A 26,503-nucleotide genomic window follows, 5' to 3' on the forward strand; every position below is an offset into this window, starting at 1 on the left:
GAGAAAGGTGACAGGTTAGCGAGAATCATTCACACATCAAAAAACCGACCCGCAATCAACAGAAATCTGGGAGTCGCAACGGCCTGTGGGAGACCTATCCATGCAGGCTGTTACACGTGTCCGTTCCTTTCCCACTATTACACCCGTCTTCTGAAATGATTCTTTATAATTAAGAGCTTAAACCTGGACATTCTTGAGTCAACCTGCAGGATAAAGTCAGTGCAGTTTTAGAGGAACCCTCTACAAATCATGCAGTGAAGCCTCGCAAGACCACCACGCACAGGGCTCCGCTCCAGTAAATTTACAAAGGGCCCCTAGAGGCAGGGTCTGTCCTCCCTTCTCCGCCACCGACTCGTAGCCACTTTCTCACTGCCTGTTTATCTCCAGCCTACTCGCATCGGTAGTTCCTCTTCTTCCTCTTGAAGCGATAACCCAACAAGCACAGGAGACAGGCAGAAAGAGAAAAGCCAGGTCAAGGGGAACGAATGTCTGCGAAACCAAGATTTCCTTATGCACTTTGTCAGGCACTGCCGGAGACAGCCTGAAAGAGATCCGGGTCCTGCTGCAAGGGAGAAGGGGGCCTTGCGTCCAGAATTCTATGCGCTGATTGGTTGGTCAGCCGCGGCGGGGAAGAACCCGGATGTGCCTGGGTAGTCGTGTTGGCAGTCGGGGTTCCGAGCTTTGGGGTACTAAGCGTGCTGGCAAGCCAAGGCGGATGGCGCAGGGTTGGGCCGGCTTCTCTGAAGAGGAGCTGAGGCGATTAAAGCAGCCTAAAGGTAAAGGGCCGGTGTGCAGAGCTTTAATTCTTCGATATGTGAAGGGAAGGGGCGGGGCTGCAGTTTTTGAGCGAAAGGGGGCGGGGAAAAGGGTTACCTGTGTTAGGGAGAGGGAGCTGTAGGTCGGAGGACAGGATTGAGGGGGCTCGGGCGTTGGATGCACTTGGAGCCACGGCTGAGGTGGCGGTGGGGGGTGTGTGGCAGACCCACGAGACTGAGAGAGTTAAGGTATCTATTTCAGGGATTTGACTTTTTCCTGGGAAAGGAATGGCACTTGGGAGAGGAAGTGACCTGTGGGAGGCTTGCTGCACAGATCAGTGGATGGAGGGTTGGGGTCAGAGTAGAGGAAGGAGGTGCACACATCGTATTAGCGTTAAATTGTGGTGAATTTATAGAAGCAGACTGTGATTGGGAAAAGGAAGCACAGGGATCTGAATGAATGCAGAAAGTTGCAGTTTGTCATGATACATCTGGAGTCTTGCATTCACTTCTGGTTGCCAGATGATTTTTGCAGTTCTTTCCAACTCTTGAGAGTCAGCAAACCAAAAGGGTCTTTGAGAGATTAGGTGTGAAATATATAGCTATCTAGCTACCTATCAATCCATAGACATGCACATCTGCTGTCCTCAGTGTAAGCTAAAATTTTGTGCTTGCTTCTCCATCTTTATAGTGTAATCACTCAATGGACTTTTACTGTTTTGTTATTTTTTAATGAGGGAATTAAGTTTGCTGATATTTGGTGAGAAACTCGTAATATAACTGTGCTTTGTGATTGAAATTTCATAACGTGTGTATAGTGATCTTGCTAGTGCACGCTACTTCTGTGAGTTTACACCACTCCTGGTACCATAACTTACACATTCTGGGGGGAAATTAATAATCCCTTCTATGCCTTTTATTAGAGTGTGTGAGAAAGTTGGATGTTGCTCAGGTCAGCTTGTTTGTTTTTAGCATGGCGGTGAAGATAATCTAGGCCTGAGGAATGGAAAAGGAAGTAAATTTGTAATATGATAGCAGTGTAGATTATATGGATTGGGAAAATTTTGACTGCTCCAGAAACCTTTAAAAGCTGAATCGTAAAAGTTACACTAAAGTTTGTAATTAACAGACATTCTTGGTACTAGTACCTTGCTTCTTATCTGACCCGAAGTTAAGGGAGGGGAAGCTTCTGCATTAGGGATGCTGATATAATCAGTTTCATCCCTGCCTTCAAAGAGCTTATAGTCTGCTGAGGAGACAAATTATAATATAATGTGATAGTAGATGTTGTACCAGAGCTTGCTACAGAATTAACAGAAATGTTACTCTGCTGGTGGTTGGATGGAGCTTGGCAGTATTTCACAGAGATTTTGTGTTAGTAGAGGTGAGTTTACCCCAGGAAGGAAGACTTAATGCTAAATTGAACACTGGATTCATTATTTGGAAGAACATTTCTAAATATCTCCATAATTGGGATAGAGAGGGGATGAAGGACCTTAACTTTAAGACCTATCATTTCACTGAGATGTTAGAACATAGACACCAACTAGTCTTTGACTATCTTAAGAAAACATCTCAGCATTTTGTATACTCAGCCAACCACAGTGGTTGAAAATAGTAGATCTCACAGCTCTGCCTCTAAATCTTTTTGTCTTGGATTTCTTATTTGTAAAACTAAAAGAGCTGAATCTTTAACTTTTAAGGCTCCTTCCAGCTGTTCTCCAGCCTTAAAAATATATTTAAATAATCTATGAAGATGGAGTTGGTTGCCAGCAAAAATAAAGACGGCAATAGTCTAGAGAAGCCCATATGGGCATCTGGGAAAGTCAAACATGTTCCTAATACTCTTTGTTTATATTGTTTGTAATATTAAAAAGCTGGAAGCAACCTAGTCTTCATTAACAAGGGAGTGGATAAATAGGGAGTGGATAAATAAATTGTGGTAAAATCATCCACTGGGTTACTATACAGCTAGTGGGAATTGAACTACAAGCAGCGTGTATTAGCATGCATAAATTTCAGAGACTTAATATGTGAAAAGAGCAAATTGCAGAAGAATATATACAGTCTGCTACCATTAATAGAAGCTCAAAATCATACAAAGCACGTGTATTCATTTAGGAATATAGGGAATATATAAAGAAAATTAAAGGAATGAAACACAAAATTTAGGATGGTGGGAAGGCAAGGGAATACGATCAAGAAGGGGCAAATGCAGTTTCAAAAGTACTGATAATAGTGAAGTCAGGTTAAGCCAAGTTAAGCTGCAGTAACATATCGCCTTGAAATATCAGTTGTTTGAAATAGTAAAGGTTTCTTTTTCACTATAGTTTCATGTCTAACATGGGCTGACAGGTGATTGTTCCATATAGCCACTGCACACCATGATTTGGTGCTGTCATAGTTCACTATAGCGGGAGAAGTGAGCAATGGCAATAAATGCTTCCATCAGTAGAAGATCAGTAGACTCTTAGAGAATATTCTCAATAGAGTATTATGCAGTGGTAAAATTAAATGACTACAGCGATGATGAATAATGGCAATATCCTATTAAGTTGAAGAAGATTATATCTTGCATGATATCCTTTATATAAAGTTAAAATAACTAAATAATATAACATTTAAAAGAAGTATTTGTAGACACAGTATGACATAAAAAGCAAAGGAAGGGGATGATCAACATATGATTCAAATTGTCTTGGGTGGGGAAAGCAGGACTTAATTAAAAGATGTAGAACAAAGATTACAAACTCAGCCCACTGGCTTGATTTAAGCCACAAATGTTTGTCTTTTCATCCCCTTCCCCCTTTTTGGATTATCTAATCTTAAAACTTCTTTTAAATTAATACTGGGGAAATTGTTTCCGGTTCACTTCTCTTCCCAGTGTATTCCTGTTGCCCTTGTTTTGGGATCAGGCCTAGTGCTAGTTCAGCATTGAATTGTAAGCATTAAGTGTTAAGTCACTCCTGGGTCAGAGCAATTAATTGCTAAACCAAGTCCTTCCTAAGCTCTTTTCTCACCTGCCTTGGGGGCTAGCAAACACTGACTGGACAGTCAGCCTGGAGCCCTAAGAGGCCGATCAGCAGGAAGCCCCTTCTGGCCTTCAGTTGGCACGTGGCGTTAATAAGAAATAAACCTTTGTTGTTTAAAACCATAAAGTTTCCAGAGTTCTTTGCCCCTATAGCATAATCTAGATTTTCTTGATTGATACAGTTCTCTATATTTGACATAAAAATCTAAATTTTTCTAGTGAAAAATCAAAATGTCTGATAACTTGGACTTAAGATTTTTAGTGACAGCTGCCATCTTTAAGAGCTTCCCTGGTGGCCCAGCTAGTAATTAATCTGCCTGCAGTGTGGGAGACCTGGATTTGATCCCTGGGTTGGAAAGATCTGCAGAAGGGAATGGTTACTCACTCCAGTATTCTGGCTTGGAGAATTCCATGGACTGTCCATGGGGTCGGTTGGAGGTGGCTAATGGATTGTCCGCTTTAAACAATACTTGTGCTCCCAGTTTACCACAGCCTCCTTGATACTTGCGGCCCCCCAAAAAAGTATGCAAAAGAGCATGTTCCTTCCCCCCCCCCCCAATTCTTCCTAAAGACTTTATTTTTTAAGAGCAGTTTTAGGTTGATGGCAAAATTGACAGGTAGATACAGAGGTTTCCCAGATAGTCCCTGCCCCAACAGGTACATAGCCATGCCCAGTATCAAAGTCTTCTTCCAGAGTGACACATTTGTTATAACTTTCATTGACCCATCATAGTCACCGAAGTCCATAGTTTACATTAGGGTTCACTCTTGGTATTAATACATTCCACAAGTTTGGAAAAATGCATGATGTCATGTATCTATCATTATAGTATACAGAGTATTTTCACTGCCCTAAACATCCTCTTTTCTCTGCCTGTTCATTCTCTTCTCTCCTTAAACCTTAGCAATTACTGATTCTTTTACTGTCTGCATAGTTTTACCTTTTCCAAAATGTCATATAGTTGGAATCATACAGTATATAACCTATTCAGATTGTTTTCTCTCTCTTAGTAGTATGCAGTTAAGGTTCTCCCATGCTCTGTGCGGCTTGATTGCTGATTTCTTTTATTTTTAGCTTTGAATAATATTCCATTGGTCTGTATGTACCACAGTTTATCCATTCACTTACTGAAGGACATCTTGGTTGCTTCCAGGTTTTAGCAGTTATGAATTAAGCTTCTATAAATGTCCATGTTCAGGTTTTTGTGTGGATATGAGTTTTTATCTCATGAAAAATACCAAAGAGCACAATTGCTAAATCATATGTTAAGAAATGTTTAGTTCTGTGAGAAACCACCAAACTGTCTTCCAAAGTGACTACCATTTTGCATTCCCACCAACAATGAAAGAGTTCAGGTTGCTCTATATCCTCACCCACATTTGATGTTCTCTGTGTTACGGATTTTTGGCCATTCTAATGGTTGTGTAGTGGTTTAGTTCAGTTTCATTAAGTCTCTCAGTCGTGTCCGACTCTTTGTGACCCCATGAACCGCAGCACACCAGTCTTCCCTGTCCATCACCAACTCCCGGAATTTACTCAAACTCATGTCCATTGAGTCTGTGATGCCATCCAACCATCTCATCCTCTGTCGTCCCCTTCTCCTCCCGCCTTCAATCTTTCTCAGCATCAGGGTCTTTTCAGATGTGTCAGTTCATCACATCAGGTGGCCACAGTATTGGAGTTTCAGCTTCAACATCAGTCCTTCCAGTGAATATTCATTCAGGACTGATATCCTTTAGGATGGACAGGTTGGATCTCCTTGCAGTCCAAGGGACTCTCAAGAGTCTTCTCCAACACCACAGTTTAAAAGCATCAATTCTTCGGCGCTCAACTTTCTTTATAGTCCAACTCTCACATCCATACATGACTACTGGAAAAATCATAGCTTTGACTAGATGGAATTTTACTGGCAAAGTAATGTCTCTGCTTTTTAATATGCTGTCTTGGTTGGTCATAACTTTTCTTCCAAGGAGTAAGCATCTTTTAATTTCATGGCTGCAGTCACCATCTACAGTGATTTTGAAGCCCAAGAAAATAAGGTCTCTCACTGTTTCCATTGGATCCCCATCTATTTGCCATTTGCTATTTGTGTAGTGGTATCTTGTTTTAATTTGCATTTCCCTGTGGTATATAGTTTAGATTCTTTTCATATGCATAGTTGTTATGTGTATATCTTCTTTGGTGACAAGGTATCTGTTAAGGTTTCTGATCCATGTTTTAATGAGGTTTTCTTATTGTTGAGTTTTAAGAATTCTGTGTATATTTTAGATAGCAGTCTTTTATTAGATGTGTCAGTTGCAAATGTTTTCTTCCAGTTTGTGACTTATCTTCCCTTGAAATTGTTTTCCACAGTGCTGAAATTTTTAATTTTCATCAAGTATAGTTTATCAGTTATCTCTTTTGGTATTATATCTGAAATTCCCTACTATGTCTGACATCTTCTAGATTTTCTCCTGTGTTGTCTTTTAGGAGTTTTATAGTTGAGTTTTGCATTAGGTCTATGATCCCTTTTGAGTGAAAGGTATAAGGTCTGTGTCTAGATTTATTTTTGTGCCATTTGTTGAATATTTTTGTTCTACTGTATTGCCTTTGCACCCTTGTCAAAGATCAGTTGACTGTATTAAAGTGGGCCTATTGCTGGGCTCCCTAGTCTATTCCATTGATCTCTATTCTACTCTTCTGCTAATTCCCACTGTCATGATTACTATAGTTTTATAGTAAGTGTTACAGTCAAGCAGTGCCAGTCCAACTTTGTTCTTCAATATTTTATTGGTTATTTTGGATCTTTTGCCTCTCTATAGAAACTTAAGAATCAGTTTGTTAGTATCCACAAAATAACTTGCTGGGATTTTAATTGGCATTGCTCTGAATCTATATGGTCAGTTTAGGATGAACTGACATTGACATCTTGACAATGTTGAGTCTTCTTATTCATGAATGTGGAATATGTCCATTTATTTAGTTCCCTGATTTCATTTGAGTTTTGTAGTTTTCCTCTTAGATCTTGTACATATTTTGCTAGATATATATCTAAGTAATTTTTTTGAATGCTAACATAAATGTGACTGTGGTTTTTTTAATATCAAATTCCACTTGTTCATTGTTGCTAGGAAAGTGATTGGTTTTTATATATTAATCTGATATTCTGCAACCTTGCTATAATGACTTACTAGTTCCAAAAGGTTTTTTTGTCATTTGTTTAATTCTTAAGTGACCTGATTTGTTGTTTGGGAGTTTAAAAATTAGCATTTTTAATCTCACAGGTAGGTTCTATGAAAATGCAAAATAAAATGGAAGCTCCATTACTGACTTTCAGAGGGATATTAATAATTCAACTAACAAGTATAACTGAAAGGTAAGCAGGATTAGTGGCATTTTCTGATGGTGTGAATAAAGATCAGTAGTCTAGAATAAGTTTCTGTTGCAAGATATAGTACGGTACTTTGTGTTTCTGGCTAAAGTCAATAGTAATAACATTTTACTTTTGATTATGTCTTTTGAAAATATTTTCTTTCCATATTTCATTTAATTCTTACACCAACTCCTTGAGTTAAGTAAAGCAAGTAAATTTTCAACCAGTTTGACAGATGAAGAAACTGAGGTATAGAGTATTAATAATCAATTGACTTGCCTAAGGTTAATGAGGTGGAGAAAAGCAACAATGGAAATTTGACTCCCAAGCTTTAACTCTCCTTTGAGAAATTTAAATAATAAGCTTATGTTGTTTCAGAGGTCATTATTAGGTTTTACAAACCCCGTTTAGGTGATTTACAAAAACTTATTAGTTTCATTTCCTGGGCACTTATTGGAATGTATCACTTATTGATCTTAAGTGTAGTGTGAATGTGAGTCAGAGTCTCCAGTTGTCTGACCTACAAGGTTAATACTGGTATGGACAGTCCAAAAAGTACATTTAATTACTTTCTTATCATTTAATTCATAATACTTCTTAAAAAAGACTTCTCCCGATTATTTTGTCTTCCTCTATTGCTTTGCGCAGGCTGCTATTAAAATTAGCTTGCATACTTTGATTAAAGGCTAACTGAACTTTGGGGAACATAGGCCCAGGCTATTTGGAAGATGAAAGGAAACAATTTAGGGTTAACTAGCATCCCTAAAATTAAAAGATTTCATTTGGTAATGCTTTGTGTATTGTGTCTACCTATGTATCAAATTACCCTAAGATCTGTTAAAATTTAAGAAAGGTGAAGCCCATTTGAAAAAAGCCACCATTTTATTTCAGAAGAATAGACAGAACCATCAGTCAAATTTAAGACATATCAGTGAATTCATTTTTCTACCAACTTCGGTCATATTAGATTCTTCTGACAGCAAATCAGGGTGAACCCTTGCTTTGTATTCTAAGGCCTAACTCACAAAGAAATGGACTTCCTTAAAGATAAATTGAGAAATAGGTTAGTTTTTGTTAAATATTAGTAGTATGATCAGAGAACTGTCAAATTCTGCAGGAAGATGGCAGTTTTGCCCCCTGGGATTTTAAGGAAGACAAGGGAAGAAAAACCCTGCAGAATTACTTGAGTTTATTGTTAATGCTTTATTTTCTTAGAGAAGTTAAAATTAATTGCTGCTCACACAAAGGAATTTTTCTCCATTCTTTTTTTTATATATAGATCCGTTTGAACCACAGCGGCGTCTCCATGGGAAGAAAAGTCGACAGCAACTTCAGCGAGAAAGAGCACTTCAAGAGCAAAGTCAAAAATTTGGACTTCAAGATGGGTCAGCCTCATTACCTCCATTGCAGCTGCTTTCTGCACCAAAACAAAGATTTAATACTCAGAGACCATGTTCTTCTCCTCCTACTCCCCTTACACTCACCTCTCCTGTTGGTGATGGAAAACCGCAGGGTACTGAAAGTCAACAAAAGGAACTGGGACTTAAGAATTCCCATGAAGTTCACAAAAATGCTGAGGTTCTGCCTCCAAAACCAGATTGCCAACTGGAAAAAAAGAAAGTGGAATTGTTAGTAAGTCTATATATCCATGAGACTTTCTTTTCATTTTACTTTTTTTCCCCCCACTGAACTTTGAAGAAATACAGTGTTAATATTTTGTTTGTTTGATAGTCTAACCTAAAAATGTGATGAATAAGCTGTTGAAAAATAGCTACTACCTAAATATAAGTAGCAGTGTTAAACATTTTATATGTTTTATGTTATTTAGTCTTCACAACAGTCTTAGGATGCATATTCGTTGTTTTCACTTTACGGATGTGATGTCTTAGAAAAGATACTGCTAATAAGTAATAGAGTTAGGGTTCACATGCAAGTCTCTGGATCCAAAGCCTGTGTGCTTTACACTCACCAGAACCAGTTCTTATATGTATGATACTCCTCCCCAGATTGAATCCATTCTTTCAGCTTTCAGATAGCATCTTCATTGACTCAGAAAAGGGTGCTTGTGAAGAGACATGAAGATCAAAGGAAAGAGTATAGGGAATTGAGAGGACAAATTAAATAATTAGTCATTAGATTTCTTTATTTGTTGTATTAGTATTAGAAACCACCTCCTGAATTTAGTTTAGCCACATTCTTGTGGAAATTGCCATTCTGTGACTTGTGAATTCTTATAATCAGTTTTTTTCTATTATATGACTTATGTATGAATAACCCTTCTTTGTTTCTCCTGATTTATCACTCACAGGGAAGAAAGAATAGTCTCTGTTTCTGTTTTCCATTTTCTGAGTCACTCTTTTTCAAAGTGTCATATGTTTTATCTAATCTCAGCTCTTTTTCCAATCTCTGCTGATCCAGATTCTCTACTAAGTTTAAAGTGTTTCCTGCCCACCAGGGTTTACAGCCAAGAAATCATTTTGACAAGAGATATAAAGCCATATGAATTATGGAACCAAAATTAAATGTGTCTACATTTAATGTCTTAAATGTAGTCAACTCTCATAGTCCTGAAACAAGTGGCGAGGGTGTTAAATTGGAAAATTGAGGTCGAATGTCATTAGGAAAATTATTATTATCATTTTAGGTATTTGAGAAATTTTTCATAGAAGAAATGTCATCTCAGGAATGGTTGTTGAAAAGGAGAAATTCTGAGGCTATAAGAGAGGAAAAGGAAAGTATATATTAGAGAATGTTCAGGGATGACATCTCACTTTTCTGAAGGAGGCACACGATAGCCCAGAAAATTGTAGAGAATTAAAGAAGTATGAAGAAGGGCTTGGAAGCTGAAGATGCCTGTCTAGTGAGTTCCTTGACCCCAAAGGGGAGATGACACTCTGATAAAACTAACCGAGAACATCCAGGTGTTGGTGCTGCGGATCATTTGGCAGAGGGTACTGGTTTGAGCTGCAACTGAGGTATCTGGGGAGGAGAAGACTACAAACAGTAAAAATGAGCAATGACCAATGGCAGCACTAAGGTGGAGGTTGTAGGAATAAAGAGAAAAGGATAATTTTGCAATCGGTTACTAGGTCTCAGAAGGGAGATTTTTGATACAATGGCTATGAGAAGTTGACAGTAATAGGGACAAACAGCTTTGTCATTACCTTGTTTAATTTGCATTGACATTAAATTCGTGAATTTACAGAAAATTTTAATGTATTTCAGAATTGGATAGATTGGAAAACAATTCATGTTTGTAGATCTTTGGAGTTTTTTTTGAGCCCAGCATTCAAGTTTTATTTCGTAGTGTTTCACTGTTTAAAAATGAGAGCTAGAAAGAAGTGAACAAATTGAAAGAAAGATGTATGAAATATTGTTTATTGTTTGTTATAGAAAACTCTTAAAAGATTTGACATTAGCTATAGAACAACTTATAGCCCTATCTATTTTGCATATAATACATGATTAACTTAAAATAGTTTCTTTGTACTCCTAAAAAATGCCGTAGTACTCTGGCTTCAAGTTTGTGTGTTTCTAGATTATGTACGTATAGTGGATTTCAAAGGGCCAATTTATCTAAGCCTTTACTTCAAATCATAGTCTTTGTTCCTATTAGAACAAAATAATGAACTACAGATGGGTTCCTTTTAAGAGAACTTTTGGGGAAAAAAATGTATGTATATACATATAAATAATCTGGTTGATTGAATTTTATACTTAGGAACTGAAACTGGCAAGGTGTGGAAAAGTATAAAAAGCTCATTTTTATACTTTTGCTCCCAAGGCAAGAAAAATCTCGTTGGGAAGTCCTCCAGCAAGAACAGCGGCTGATGGAAGAGAAAAATAAACGTAAGAAAGCTCTTTTGGCTAAAGCTATTGCAGAAAGGTGAGGCACCTGAACCAGGAAAGGTGGTTTGTGTCCTGCCATCAGTTTTGTCGTGTTCTGTATCTATTTTCCTATGTCTGTTCTAATAAATGACATTTTCTCTACAGTCATTACTTTTAAGACCTATTAAACAAATTATGCTTTACAAGTGATACAGAGATTCCAGTCTTAATTTATTAAGGAAGGCTTTTAAAGCATAGATTATAATGTATTTATGAATCTAGATGCAGTTAAAACTTAAGATCATCGTCAGTGTTTTTTAGTTTTAACCAGCTACATACTCATAAGAGAGCAGTAAATAGCTGTCAATATAAGTAAATTGGGCTTCCCTGGTGACTCAGATGGTGAAGAATCTGCCTGCAGTGTAGGAGACCCAGGTTTGATTCCTGGGTTGGGAAGATCCCCTGGAGAAGGGAATGACAACCCATTCCAGTATTCTTGTCTGCAGAATTCCCATGGACAGAGGAGTCTGGCGGACTACAGCCCATGGGGTCGCAAAGAGTCGGACACAACTGAGCGACTAACACTTTCACTTTCTTTCTTCATAAGTAAGTTAGCAACAAATGCAGGTTTTAATTTTGACCTAAGCCTTAATCATCTGACATGTAGAGGAATAAGATTATTCCAAGTAAGTGACTTGTACTCCCACAAATCTTAATTGTATTTTTTATGGCCATTTTTCTTAAAATTTTATCCTGCTCCCACTGATAAAAGATGCATGATATAACTTAACTTTATCCATGACTCTGGGTTGCCCTTAAGAGCACTGTTGCATATTGCGTATGATTCTGCTTTTCTCTCACCTTCAGAACCAGTCTGTCAGCAGTTGCTTTTCCCTTGCTGCCTTGTACAGGCCTGAAACAGCAACAGTCCCCTTTGAGCCACTTTCCCATCCCTTACCACTCTTCCCTTTTAGTTTATAGTTTCTGGTATGCTATGGCCTTAGGAAACCAAACTCAGTCAGTAAAGCAGTGTTTGAGAATAGTGCGAACTAAATGCCAACGAGTATCCAGTGGCATTTTTTATTTTTATTTTTTTAGATCTCCAGAAAAGTCTGGCAGAACTATTTCTCATTAAAGCTAGGGTATGTGTCAGGGGAGAGGAAGGCATAGAGCTGGAGAGAAAGGTAAGTAGGTATCAGAGTAATTCAGGATTTTATCTGCCAAAGGGATATATGTATTTAAAACTAATGGTTTATTTTTCTCTTACTGTACATCTTGATCTTTCACAAAGAATAGAGAATTTCAACTTGACTTACATTTCAAGAAGGAAAACAGTGTGATTATTGAAATGCATTTTAGTAGTCTTCAATTTGGAAGAAGTTAGGGAGGCTGTTTACTGGGGATTTTACAAAAAAAATTTACAGGCTCAGTACTTGTTTTTCTTTATATGATTTTGATTTAAGACAGCACTGCTATAGACAGAAATTTAAGGAAATGTAACTTGTTAGATTACTAATAAATGGACAATAGATTTTTAAAGCACGTGTGCTCAGTTGTGTCCCTCTCTGTGACCCCATGGACTAGAGCCCACCAGGCTCCTATGTTCCTGGGATTTCCCAGGCATGAATGCTGGAGTGGATTGCCATTTCCTTCTCCAGGGGATTTTCCCAACCCAGGGATCAAACCTGCATCTGTTGCCTCTCCTGTTTGGCAGGCAGGTTCTTTACCACTGAGCCACGTGGGAAGCCTGAATCATTAATATTTGAAATAAAAAAAATCATTTGGTTAGCTTTTGTAGACAGAAAACAAGAGTGAATGCATAATGGAGTAGAAATCAAGTTGCAGTATGGTGGTTTTGTTAAGAGTTTTATTTTCCTTTGAGAATGTGTATGACATTTTGAAACAAGTGAAATCATGATTAAAGGTTGGCTTTGTATTTGTTTATTGTTTCTGAGGTAGATGATGTACTTGGGAGTGATGAGAGGGCTGAAGTTGCCCTTAAACAAGGGGGCAAATAGAGTGTTTGGTTTTGAGCCCTGGAAAAAATTTTGAGGACCTGTAGTTTTGCCTAGAGAAGAGGAGTCAAAACAATAAAAGTTTGAAGAAATGAGTCCTAAAAATTAAAACCACGTAGACATTCTCATACATACAAAGAAATGATGTTTAATGCTGGCCTCTGTTCTCAGTGTCCGCTGAGTATCAGACAAATGAAAATGGGCTTTGCAAGAAGAGTTTAAGGAATTTGAAAAGCTGTGTTCGATACTCTAATATATCCAGTTCTCTATACAGGTACATCCTTTTAGTGCTTAGGGAATGAATATAGACCTCTGAGTGAACGATTTATTGTTTTTTTAATATTACTTTTTCTCTTGTGTCTAAAAACAATATATACTAATAATAAAATTTGGAATCATAAGAGGAAAAAGTGCAAATGCAGTTTTGGAGATACACCAAAATATTACTAGCATTAATTTCAGTTTTTCTGTTTTTTTCTAGCTTTTAAAAATTATATACTATAATCATATTGTATATACAGTAGGTTGGTTTTTTCAGTTTTATGTGGACATGTGATTTTAAAATATTTTTATTTTTCCACTCATGTTCTTCATTTTATAGATCTAAAAGAACTCAGGCAGAAACAATGAAACTGAAGAGGATCCAGAAAGAGTTACAGGCTTTAGATGACATGGTGTCAGCTGACATTGGAATCCTCAGGAACCGGATTGATCAGGCCAGCCTCGACTATTCATATGCTCGGTGAGTTAGGAGTCTGATTTAGTTAATGTATATTGTTAGCTGGGCCAGAGGCATTTATGTATATCATCGTTAAGCCTCATAACAATAGTATTAGGTGCTGTACCTATTCCGGTTTTCAGTCCGTTCAGTTGCTCAGTTGTGTCCAACTCTTTGCGACCCCATGGACTGTAGCACGCCAGGCTTCCCTGTCCATCACCAACTCCTGGAGCTTGCTCAAACTCATGTCCATCAAGTTGGTGATGCCATCCAACCATCTCATCCCCTGTCGTCCCCTTCTCCTCCTGCTTTCAGTCTTTCCCAGCATCAGGGTCTTTTCCAGTGAGTCAACTCTTTGCATCAGGTGGCCAAATTATTGGAGCATCAGCTTCAGCATCAGTCCTCCCCAGTGAATATTCAGGACTAATTTCCTTTACGACTGACTGGTTTTTTTCTGCTTGCAGTCCAAGGGACTCTCAAGAGTCTTCTCCAACACCACAGTTCAAAAGCATCAGTTCTTCAGTGCTCAGCTTCTTTTTGGTCCAACTCTCACATCCATACATGACCACTGGAAAAACCATAGCTTTGACCATATGGACCTTTGTTGGCAGAGTAATGTCTCACTTTTTAATACGCTGTCTATTCAAATTATCTCCTTCTTGAAGTCTTCATTAACTCTTAAATCTGCCATACTCATTAACCTTGTTATACCCCTGTTAGAGGATTTCTTGCTTTATTTATTTACATTTTAGTCTTTCCTGTTAAGCCATCAGCTGTTTAATATTTGAGACTCTAAAAGTCTGAATGACTTGCTCCAGAACTCTATATTATTCTAACACCAAGTCTGTGTTTTTTCTTTAAGAAATTTTGATTATCTGAGATGGTCTAAGGATTAGCCTAGTTCTCATTTCAGTTTTCATCAAAGATCTAGTTTATTTTTTAAAGGCATTTGAGTATTTTAAGGAAAATACCACTCTGTATTGAAAGCTTGAAGGTTTTTCTTTTTCATTTATGCTCTGTGTAAAATGGTTTGCTATCACATGTTTCCTTGGTTTCAATGATTGGAATTTTTTTTTAAGAGAAAAAATCATCATTGCATGTTCTCAAAACAAACTAACACATGTAAAGAATTACATGAACTTTGCAAACAGATAAAAGAGCAAAAAAATTAAGTCCAATTTCAGGGTTTTCAGTCTTTTCAACATTGCTTTAATCATCCTGGTTTGTCTTTTTTCACAAGGGAATGCTGTGTTAATGACTCAGTTTTGCATCTTTCTCTGTAACAGTAGAAATCAATCAGAATGCCTCATTAGTCCAGGGTAAACCACAGCATCAGAATGTTTATATAGCAATTTAATAAAGCGGAAATGCTTGATTGTGGTTTTTAATTCACTGTTTATTGTTTAAGAAAGAGGTTTGTGGTGTCCTTGTGATTTTTGTAATTGTTGTTTGACCATATGCTATTAGACCTAATGGGTTGCTTTTATTAATTAACTGCATAAATTAATGCCATCAGTAACTGATAACTGGTGGTTCCATTTCTATTAATAAAGTCATTAAGGAGGTAACCAAGATTTTATTAAGATTAGACTAAGCCTAGATTTTTAGCACATTTTTCCTCTGTAACAAGTTTGCCAGAGGAATGTTTTTATGCCTTTTTAGCTATTTAAATGAGTAATTCTGATTATTCTGGATGTCTCAACAGAAAAATCATTTGATCATGTTTTAATTCTGTCCTAGGGGAGGGCTGGAGAAGGATGCCTTTGTACATTGAACATTGTATAAGAAATGCCATTGTTTTAGCCTTCAGAGAACCACAAAGAAGGTGGGATTGCTGGTTAAAGGAGACAGTATCCCACAGTATATGAGTGTTTCTTCATGACATTTTTGTGCACTTTATATAGTAAAAGATTTTACATGATAAATTGTTGCATTTATTAACAAGCTAAAGATGACAGTTTGTCATGGTACTAACACTGATATAGATATTTGTGAATATCCTTATTGTATGTGTGACATTATTTTTAAAAACATAAGCTCTTGAGTTAAGTCAAAGAGAGCCATAGACAGTTTAGCCTAGAACCAGGGTTGTATTTAGCCTAGAACTAGGGACATGCAGAAGATTAAGACAACATTTTCTAAATTTATAGCTGTGGTTGTTAGGCAATTATAGATTGGTGATAATAGTATTATGGTCTAGACTTCTACTGAAGGTAATCCCCAGGGTAGTCAGTTTCATTGGTTCTGTGGGAGATTTCCTTGACTTTGTTTAAATAAAAATATTGTTGTTCTGCCCACAAAAGGTTCTTCCATACAAATAGGCCAGAATTCACCTTAAAACTGGTTCCTGTAGAACAGTGTCAGGGTAGACACCTCTGAGAAGATGACACTTGGAGTGAGCCAGCTGGAGAGAGTTGTCATGGCTCCTGCTGTTCACAGCTGTGATTACAGTGCTGCCCTGTGCTGCGCAGACCAGCTTGTAAAACTGAGAGTGGCTCCCTGTAGAACTTTTCTTTAACCCTCAGTGTACTGGGAAAATTGAAGGCAGGAGGAGAAGGTGACGTCAGAAGATGGTATGATTGGATGGCATGATTGGATGGCATCACTGATTCAATGGACTTGAATTCGAGCAAATTTCGGGAGATGGTGAAAGACAGGGAAGCCTAGTGTGCTGCAGTCCATGGGGCCACAAAGAGTTGGACATGACTGAGCAATGTTTGCTATTTGCCTTCCACGTTTAATAGACACTGCCATGTGTATGTACACACACACACACACACACACACACACACACACACACACACACACACACACACACACACGTTCTCAGTTGCTCGGTGGTGTCTGACTCTTTGGCAACCCCAGGAACTATAGCCAACCAGGCTCTTCTGTCCATGGAATTCTCCAGGCAAGAATATTGGAGTGGGTTGCCATAAGTGTGCTGCAGTCCATGGGGCCACAAAGAGTTGGACATGACTGAGCAATGTTTGCTATTTGCCTTCCACGTTTAATAGACACTGCCATGTGTATGTACACACACACACACACACACACACACACACACACACACACACACACACACACACACACACACACACACACACACGTTCTCAGTTGCTCGGTGGTGTCTGACTCTTTGGCAACCCCAGGAACTATATGACTGAGCAATGTTTGCTATTTGCCTTCCACGTTTAATAGACACTGCCATGTGTATGTACACACACACACACACACACACACACACACACACACACACACACACACACACACACACACACACACACACACACACACACGTTCTCAGTTGCTCGGTGGTGTCTGACTCTTTGGCAACCCCAGGAACTATAGCCAACCAGGCTCTTCTGTCCATGGAATTCTCCAGGCAAGAATATTGGAGTGGGTTGCAAAGAGTTGGACATGACTGAGCAATGTTTGCTATTTGCCTTCCACGTTTAATAGACACTGCCATGTGTATGTACACACACACACACACACACACACACACACACACACACACACACACACACACACACACACACACACGTTCTCAGTTGCTCGGTGGTGTCTGACTCTTTGGCAACCCCAGGAACTATAGCCAACCAGGCTCTTCTGTCCATGGAATTCTCCAGGCAAGAATATTGGAGTGGGTTGCCATTCCCTTCTCCAGGGGATCTTCCTGACCCAGGGATCAAACCCAGGTATCCCACATTGCAGGTGAATTCTTTACTGCTGAGCTACCAGGGAAGCCATATTGATTTGGTAGGACTGCCATAACAAATTATGAAAAAGTCAGTGGCTTAAAACAATAGAAATTTATTCTCTTGTGCTTCTGGAAACGAGAAGTCTGAAATCAGATGTTAGCAGGGTTGCCATTCTGTCAGAGACTCTAAAGAAAAATATATTCCTGTCCCTTCTGGTGTCTGGTGGCTGAAGGCACACCTTGGCTTGTGGCTGCACTACTCAGGTCTGGGCCTCCAAGGTCACATTGCTTCCTCCTGTTTTCTCTCAAAACTTACTCTGCCTGTTGCTCAAAAGGAAACATGCGGTTGCATTTAGTACCCAACTGGATAATCCAAAATAAATTCCTCTTAAAATCTTAAACTTTGTCACATCTTTTGCCATTTGAGATAATGTTCACAGATTCTTGGGAATAGGAAGCGAATATCTTTGGGGGGTCATTTTTTAGCCTGCCACAACATGCATCTTTTGATTTGTCTCAGTTCAGTTCAGTTGCTCAGTCGTGTCCGACTCTTTGCGACCCCATGAACCCAGCACACCAGGCCTCCCCGTCCATCACCAACTCCCCGAGTCTGCTCAAACTTATGTCCATTAAGTTGGTGATGCCATCCAACTATCTGATCCTCTGTCATCCCCTTCTCATCCTGCCCTCAATCCCTCCCAGCATCAGGATCTTTTGAAATGAGTCAGCTCTCCACATCAGGTGGCCAAAGTATTGGAGTTTCAGCTTCAATGTCAGTCCTTCCAATGAACACCCAGGACTGATCTCCCTTAGGATGGACTGGTTGGATCTCTTTGCAGTCCAAGGGACTCTCAAAAGTCTTCTCCAACACCACAGTTCAAAAGCATCAATTCTTTGGCGCTCAACTTTCTTTATAGTCCAACTCTCACATGCATACCTGACCACTGGAAAAACCATAGCCTTGACTAGACGGATCTTTGTTGGCAAAGTAATGTCTCTGTTTTTTGAATATGCTATCTAGGTTGGTCATAACTTTCCTTCCAAGGAGCAAGCGTCTTTTAATTTCATGGCTGCAATCACCATCCGCAGTGATTTCGGAGCCCAGAAAAATAAAGCCAGCCACTGTTTCTACTGTTTCCCCATCTATTTGCCATGAAGTGATGGGACCAGATGCCATGATCTTAGTTTTCGGAATGTTGAGCTTTAAACCAACTTTTTCACTCTCCTCCTTCACTTTCATCAAGAGGCTCTTTAGTTCTTCACTTTCTGCCATAAGGGTGGTATTGTCTGCATATCTGAGATTATTGATATTTCTCCCGACAATCTTGATTCCAGCTTATGCTTCTTCCAGCTCAGTGTTCCTCATGATGTACTTTGCATATAAGTTAAGTAAGCAGGGTGACAATATACAGCCTTGATGTATTCCTTTTCCTATTTGGAACCAGTCTGTTTTTCCATATCCATTTCTTACTGTTGCTTCCTGACCTGCATACAGGTTTCTCAAGAGGCAGGTCAGGTGGTCTGGTATTCCCATCTCTTTCAGTATTTCCCACAGTTTATTGTGATCCAAACAGTCAAAAGCTTTGGCATAGTCAATAAAGCAGAAGTAGATGTTTTTCTGGAACTCTCTTGCTTTTTTGATGATCCAGTGGATGTTGGCAATTTAATCTCTGGTTCATCTGCCTTTTCTAAAATCAGCTTGAGCATAGGGAAGTTCACAGTTCACATATTGCTGAAGCCTGGCTTGGATAATTTTGAGCATTATTTTACTCGTGTGTGAGATGAGTGCAATTGTATGGTAGGTTTAGCATTCTTTTGCATTGCCTTTCTTAAGGATTGGAATGAAAACTGACCTTTTCCAGTCCTGTGGCCACTGTTGAGTTTTCCAAATTTGCTGACAGATTAAGTGCAACACTTTCACAGCATCATCTTTTAGGATTTGAAATAGCTCAGCTGGAATTCCATCACTTCCACTAGTTTTGTTTGTAGTGATGCTTCCTAAGGCCCACCTGACTTCACATTCCAGGATGTCCGGATCTAGGTGAGTGTGAGTGATCACACCTTCATGATTATCTGGGTCGTGAAGATCTTTTTTGTACAGTTCTTCTGTGTATTCTTGCTACCTCCTCTTAATATCTTCTGCTTCTGTTAAGTCCATACCATTTCTGTTCTTTATCGAGCCCATCTTTGCATGAAATGTTCCCTTGGTATCTCTGATTTTCTTGAAGAGATCTGTAGTCTTTCCCATTCTGTTGTTTTCCTCTGTTTCTTTGCATTGATCACTGAGGAAGGCTTTCTTATCTCTCCTGGCTATTCTTTGGAACTCTGCATTATGATTTGTCTCATAACTGCAAAATGGGCTTCCCTGGTGGCTCAAATGGTAAAGAATCTGCCTGCAGTCCAGGAGACCCGGGTTCAAACCCTGGATCAGGAAGATCCCCTGGAGAAGGGAATGGCTACCCACTCTGGTATTCTTGCCTGGAGAAGTCAATGGACAGAGGAGCCTCGGGGCCTACAGCCCATGGGGTTGCAAACAGTGGGACACAACCAAGTGACCAACACTTTCACATTCAATAACTACAGATGTCTTCTTCTGTGAATTTTCTGTGCTCTTCTGGGTAGAAAATGAAAAGTAATCCTCACTTGTGTTTAGTGAAAGCTAAAAGCAGATTATAAGTATGATGTTTCCAGCCTAATTTTATGCTTTATTAAAAGGTGATGTAATACTTTGGCAAAACAGTAAGGAAACTAAGCAGTTCATTATTGTATCATCCTTTTAGGTCATTCCATCATTCTCTGTTTTCTTATTATTTTAATTTTTCAGCATACATGGGAATAATAGATGAGTAATGAGAAAGTAATTCCTAGGGTGAGGAAATGACAAATGTTTCAAGATAAAAGAAAAACTGTATTTCAACAATCCCATGATGTATCTTAGATTTCTAAAAGGGCCCAGTGGACTGATAAAGTAACTGTAAAATATAATTAGTGTATTTTTCAAAATATTATAAATAAATTTTCTCTTTGTTCTCTGGAAAACTTCTAAGAAAGAATAAAAATTATGATATGTTGATACTTACAAATAGTTAGAACTGTTCAGAAAAGAAACTAAAGAACTAAAAGTTCTAAGAAAACTTTTAGTTCCAGTGGGACCTAATGCATGCCAAGGGTTAATGGTATTTTAAAAAATTTTCAGAGATACTGAAACCAAGAGATAGTTTCTAGAATCCTTTAAATAACATTCATTAAATCATTCAAGATTCCTTTAAAATAACAAAATGGTTCTATAATTACATTTCCAGTTCAATTTGTTTTACTGTATTATGTATAATGCTCTTATTATTCTGTTCCAAAGTATGTCTTCATAGTCTGATTTGGTATTATCCACCTGACCCCCAGACTTGTAGTGCAGTTTGTGAAACTAATCAATATTTTTTGAACATAAATCACTGTGTAAAAAAAACATATATGTGTATATATGCATGTTTCTGGCCAGAGGACTTTAAATAAATAAACAAAATGCAGAATCTTCAATGATTTATTCAGAGTGAAAGATCAATGGAAACCTAGGGACCGATTTGCAAATTTTATTTCAATTCAGCATTCATGAGCCTAGTCAGTAAATCTTTACTAACTGACTTTGACTGGCTGAGGCTGACCACAGACTTGCAGAGAAGGGGGGCTTGAGTCAAAGGGAAGGACAAGATACATGTACCTCTAGAGACTGTTGTCAGAGCTCTCAAGCTTGATGAAAGAACATTCATAGGTAGGATATTATATGAGAATAAGGGATCCAGATACCCAGCATACCCTCCTTTGTAACAATTCTTTTAACGTAGGGGTAGTTGAAAAACAGCTTGTTCTCATTCTTATATTTACTAGATGACAGTAAAAAAATTAAATGTGCGAAATGAACATTATGTAAATAAGAGTTTTCAAATATCAGTTAAGTTTAATTTTAAGTATTTGTTTGTGTGCTTAGCTGCTCAGTCACGATCCCATGGACTGTAGCCTGCCAGGCTCCTTTGTCCATGGGATTCTCCAAGCAAGAATACTGGAGTGGGTTGCTATGCCCTTCTCTAGGGAATCTTCCCCACTCACGTATCAAACTCAGGTTTCCTGCATTGTAGGCGAATTCTTTACCATCTGAGCCACCAGGGAAGCCCAGATACATGTTTAGTGATATACTAACAGTACTTTTTAATTCTGGTGCTCTGAAGAGGAAGTTCTGTTTCTTGGATGCCTACCAGGCACTGGGCTAGACACTTGCCCTCCTTTTTCTATTTAATGCTCAGTTAACACTCCTATGAGGTATTATTATCATCACCATTTTATAGACAAACCAAGACTTAGTTCACGAAGCTACCCCTGCTCACCATACTGGAATATTTAGTCACTGCATGCCTTTTTTTCAGCCTCTTTCATTGAAACCTGGCTGTGTGTTGTCTTCATGATGTTGAGCCTGGGGCACACTGGATAACAAAAATGGGAACCCCAGAACATTTAATCCATAAACTGAAGTGAGGGGCCTGGCATGCCCTGGCATTAACGGTTCTGTTTAAACTGATATAAGTCAAGCCAAGCCGGCCAGCCAGAAGGAATTTTGGAACATGGAGAGTTTGATTGAAGAAAATTTGATATCACACAGCTGGTGGCCATACTGGGCTGTGAATATGATAGGAAAGCCTAAAAGAAAGAAACTCTGGTTTCTGACCATTGAAGAGAAGAGTCCTTTATTCTGATGACATGCCTTTGAGACTGCCTCGTATATCCTGCAATAAAACCCTCTCTGTCCCTGAGCTAGTATGACTCACATCCAGAAAAGGTTTTGCCAAAATACATACACACATTGTAAATGGCAAAGATAGGTTTTGAACCCTGGGTTCTCTAAAAGCAAGGCCTTTTGTTTATTTATTTTTCACTGTATTTCCTTCTGAGACAGAGACTCTTGCATAAGGAGATAATACCTATTTCTTTCTTGCCGTAACTCTAGTACTGGAAATTACTATTACACTGAGTAAGGTAAGGCAGGGCTTCCCTGGTGGCTCAGCAGTAAAGAATCCGCCTGTAATGCAGGAGACCCGGATTTGATCCCTGAGTCGGGAAGATCCCCTGGAAGAGGGCATGGCATCCCACTCCAGTACTCTTGCCTGGAGAATCTCGTGGACTGAGGAGCCTGGTAGGCTACAGTCCACAGGGTCGCAAAGAGTTGGACACGACTGAAACGACTGAGCATGCACACATGCAAAGTAAGGCAATCATAACAGGTAAGGCAGCATAGCCTTCACAACAGTTCAGTTCAGTTCAGTTCACTCGCTCAGTTGTGTCTGGCTCTGCGACCCCATGAATCACAGCACGCCAGGCCTCCCTGTCCATCACCAACTCCCGGAGTCTACTCAAACCCATGTCCATCAAGTCGGTGATGCCATCCAACCATCTCATCCTCTGTTGTCCCCTTCTCCTCCTGCCCCCAACCCCTCCCAGCATCAGGGTCTTTTCCAGTGAGTCAGCTCTTCACACGAGGTGGCCAAAGTATTGGAGTTTCAGCTTCAGCATCAGTCCTTCCAATGAACACCCAGGACTGATCTCCTTTAGGATGGACTGGTTGGATCTCCTTGCAGTCCAAGGGACTCTCAAGAGTCTTCTCCAACACCACAGTTCAAAAGCATCAATTTTTCGGCGCTCAGCTTTCCTCACAGTCCAACTCTCACATCCATACATGACCACTGGAAAAACCATAGCCTTGACCAGATGAACCTTTCTTGGCAAAGTAATGTTCTTCTTTTTAATATGCTGTCTAGGTTGGTCATAACTTTCCTTCCAAGGAGTAAGCGTCTTTTAATTTCATGGCTGCAATTACCATCTGCAGTGATTTTGGAGCCCAGAAAAATAATGTCTGACACTGTTTCCACTGTCTCCCCATCTATTTCCCATGAAGTGATGGGACCAGATGCCATGATCTTAGTAGTAACTAAATAGAATAATTAGTTGGTAGACAGGGATCAACCTCTTGTAGACAAAAAGAAAACCGACACATTATATGGAAAGGCAAATAAAAAAAAAGGGAGATTGCAAATTGACATCCTCAGTAGAATTACCCTGCATCAAGTAAGACTGGCATTATCTACCTATGGAGTTTCTATATATGTAAAAAATAATTGACTTTTCTTAGTAAAAGTCTCACAGTAGTGTGTTGCAGAGTGGACAGGGTGAAAACAATCTGGCGCTTCTCAACTGGGGGCAGTTTTGCCCCTTAGAAGACATTTGGTAATATCTGGAGACATTTTTGGTTCTCACAAGCAATAGGTGCTACTGTCCATGTCTTTCTCCACCAAAAGGTTTCTCCCTGTTCTAATCCATTTAGTCAAGAGATAACAGATTTTTCTGCTTTCTCCATCTCTTACTGTTTTACCTCTGATAAATTTAACTGGCTATATGCTAGAGCTGGCTTTGCCTGGTTCATGAGAGAGTTTGTGTATCTCTTCCAAATTCTTCATTCAAGGATATCACATCAGTAGCTTGAAATTGACCATGGTAATCATATTTTCACTACAGAAATTGACAAACACTACATATTAGGGCTTTCCCCCACTGGAGCTAGCACACCACTGAATTAACCTTTCAACCTGGTTTCATTCAGGCACAGCCTTGGGAAGAGGAAATGGGTACAGGAAAATGTGGTTAGGTTAGGAGAGTCCAGGTGTGCATGTTGTGGAAGTTTCAGCAGCAGTACCCTACTTGGTCTAGCATGTAGACAGGTGTCTGTAAAGTATTAATAGCCGTATTTTCTTCTTACATCATTTTTTCAGGTGTTGGAGTTACTGTGTCTTGCCCGTTGACTATCTCCTTCAGTAGCTAGCTAATAGACCAGTGTTTGTGTCTGCTCCTGCAGGAAGCGGTTTGACAGGGCTGAAGCAGAGTACGTGACTGCAAAGCTGGAGCTGCAGCGCAAGACGGAGCTTAAAGAGCAGCTCACTGAGCACCTTTGCACGATCATCCAGCAGAACGAGCTCCGCAAGGCCAGGAAGTTGGAGGAGCTGATGCAGCAGCTGGATGTGCACGCCGACGAGGAGACTTTGGAGCTCGAGGTGGAGGTGGAGAGACTACTGTGTGAACAGGAAGCTGAAGCAAGGAAACAAGTGGTTCATTTAGAGAGATCACTTCAGCCTTCTGGGGAGAGTGTGACCTTAGAGTTGGCTAAAGAGGACAAAAAGCCTCAAGACCAGACTGCTTCCGAAAAGGTAGACGAACAGGGGCAAAACTCCAATAGCATTGCCCTTCTTGATCCAGAACGGCCAAACCAAGAGGATGAAACTGCAGTAAAAGACAATTCAGCTTCTCTCATCACGTAAAGTGTCCGTGTTTGTTCTTTACAATTAAATAGGGTATTCAGTAAACTTTCTGTTGTAGATTATGCCATGACCTATGATAAATGCCCCTTCAAGACAATATTAATTTTTAAATCCATTAGTTTTAGTGTAACATGTTTGAAGGTTCTAGAAAAATCTCAGACTATGATAGTTTTTTATATGGGGACATAGTTCACCTTGATTTTAATCCAGGTCTTCCATTGTGTCCTTATTACTGGGTGAAAGCAAGTAATTTAAAAGGATGGAAGAAAAACTACATGGTTAATTGTTTTTTCAGACCAGGTGAATACAGAAATGTAAAGTGAAAAATGATAATCAGTACCTAATGGAACTTATTTAACTTCTCCTGGGAGAAATGTTGGAAATGAGAGTTCTATTTCATGTAATCAATAAAGAGACACAAAAACTAACATGTGGGAAAGAGAATGAGAGACAAAACTAACAAAAGTACTAGATTGAATTATCTGTTCAGATCTTACTCGTGTAAAATACAACTTGGAAGTTATAGTTTACAAAAAGAACCAGACACCTTAAGTTGGCTGTTGATATACATGCACACATGTACAAACATAGATATATATAAATATACCATGGTATATATAACTACTATTAATATATTGTCTCTTTTCTAATCAGAACGTTGCTTAAATTTAGGCAGTGAAAACCCTTTTACAGGCTGAAAATAATACAAAAAATCTTACTGCTACTTTTGATTATTTAAAGGTGATTTTTTTTTTCTTAAAGTTACCTGTATGTGTTTTATATGCTGGATATAAATTATCCTGTTGTGGAACATTAAAATTGTTAAAATGATGATTTTTTATTACTTCAATGATTTGTTAATTACCATCACTAATACTTGACCACTACATTGTACTATATGTGAATGTGTAACTATCACATGAAATTATGATCTATTTATCAGAAATTCTGAAAGTACAAATATTACATTTTAAGGCTTAAAGAACTGTTATAAAAGAAGATAAGGACAAATGTAATATTGTATCCATTATAAGTTCTGAAAAAGTTGGGGGCATCCTATTTTAAAATGAGTTTGCTTAAAGATATTACCTTCTAGTAATGCAGGTGAGCTTTTTATATTATGTAATTTGAGTTGAATTTATCGCTTTCCATTACTGACTTCTCTGAACAGAAACACTTAGATAGTTGGTTTTTTATTCATGAATTACATATATAAAAACTGAAAGCTTCATTGTTCAAAACACTTATTTTTCTAATGAATAAATGATTCTAATGCATTTATAATGTGACAAGTTTAAACAGTTGAGTGTGAATTCTTAAGCACTCTGTGGCAGTAATACATCCTGTTTGTTCATGTGGTAGGGGCTTCCCAGGTGGCTCAGTGGTAAAGAATTCGCCTGCCCATGCAGAGGATGCAAGAGATGTGGGTTCAGTCCCTGGGTTGGGAAGATCCCCTGGAGGAGGAGATGACAACCTGCTCCAGTATTCTTGCCTGGAGAATTCCTTGGACAGAGGAGCCTGGCGGGCTACAGTCCATGGGATTGCAAAGAGTCGGACATGCCTGAGCGACTGAGCACACACAGTCTAGTTCTCAGTCTGTACCATACTTAAAAGTACAAGGAGGAAGGAGAACCGTGAGATAAATGAATTGGATGGGACCTCAGCGATGACTCAGTTTAATAGTCTTATTTTACAGTTGAGGAATATGAGAGTCAGAGCTCTTGCTTACGGCATGCTGGCCAACTTCCTCA

General features: G+C 38.9%; 1 protein-coding gene across 1 annotated transcript; it reads left to right on the forward strand.

Moving 5' to 3' along the window:
* The first annotated feature begins 635 nt into the window (after window positions 1-635).
* GORAB (golgin, RAB6 interacting) lies at window positions 636-26,029 on the forward strand. Its single transcript, XM_065935677.1, has 5 exons — window positions 636-776; window positions 8,419-8,767; window positions 10,924-11,025; window positions 13,584-13,724; window positions 24,293-26,029. The coding sequence occupies exons 1-5, from the start codon at window positions 641-643 to the stop codon at window positions 24,750-24,752; spliced, it is 1,188 nt and encodes a 395-aa protein (XP_065791749.1). The 5' UTR covers window positions 636-640; the 3' UTR covers window positions 24,753-26,029.
* Window positions 26,030-26,503: the final 474 nt, after the last annotated feature.

The sequence above is a fragment of the Muntiacus reevesi genome, chromosome 5 (assembly GCF_963930625.1).
Source record: "Muntiacus reevesi chromosome 5, mMunRee1.1, whole genome shotgun sequence".
Lineage (NCBI taxonomy): Eukaryota > Metazoa > Chordata > Mammalia > Artiodactyla > Cervidae > Muntiacus > Muntiacus reevesi.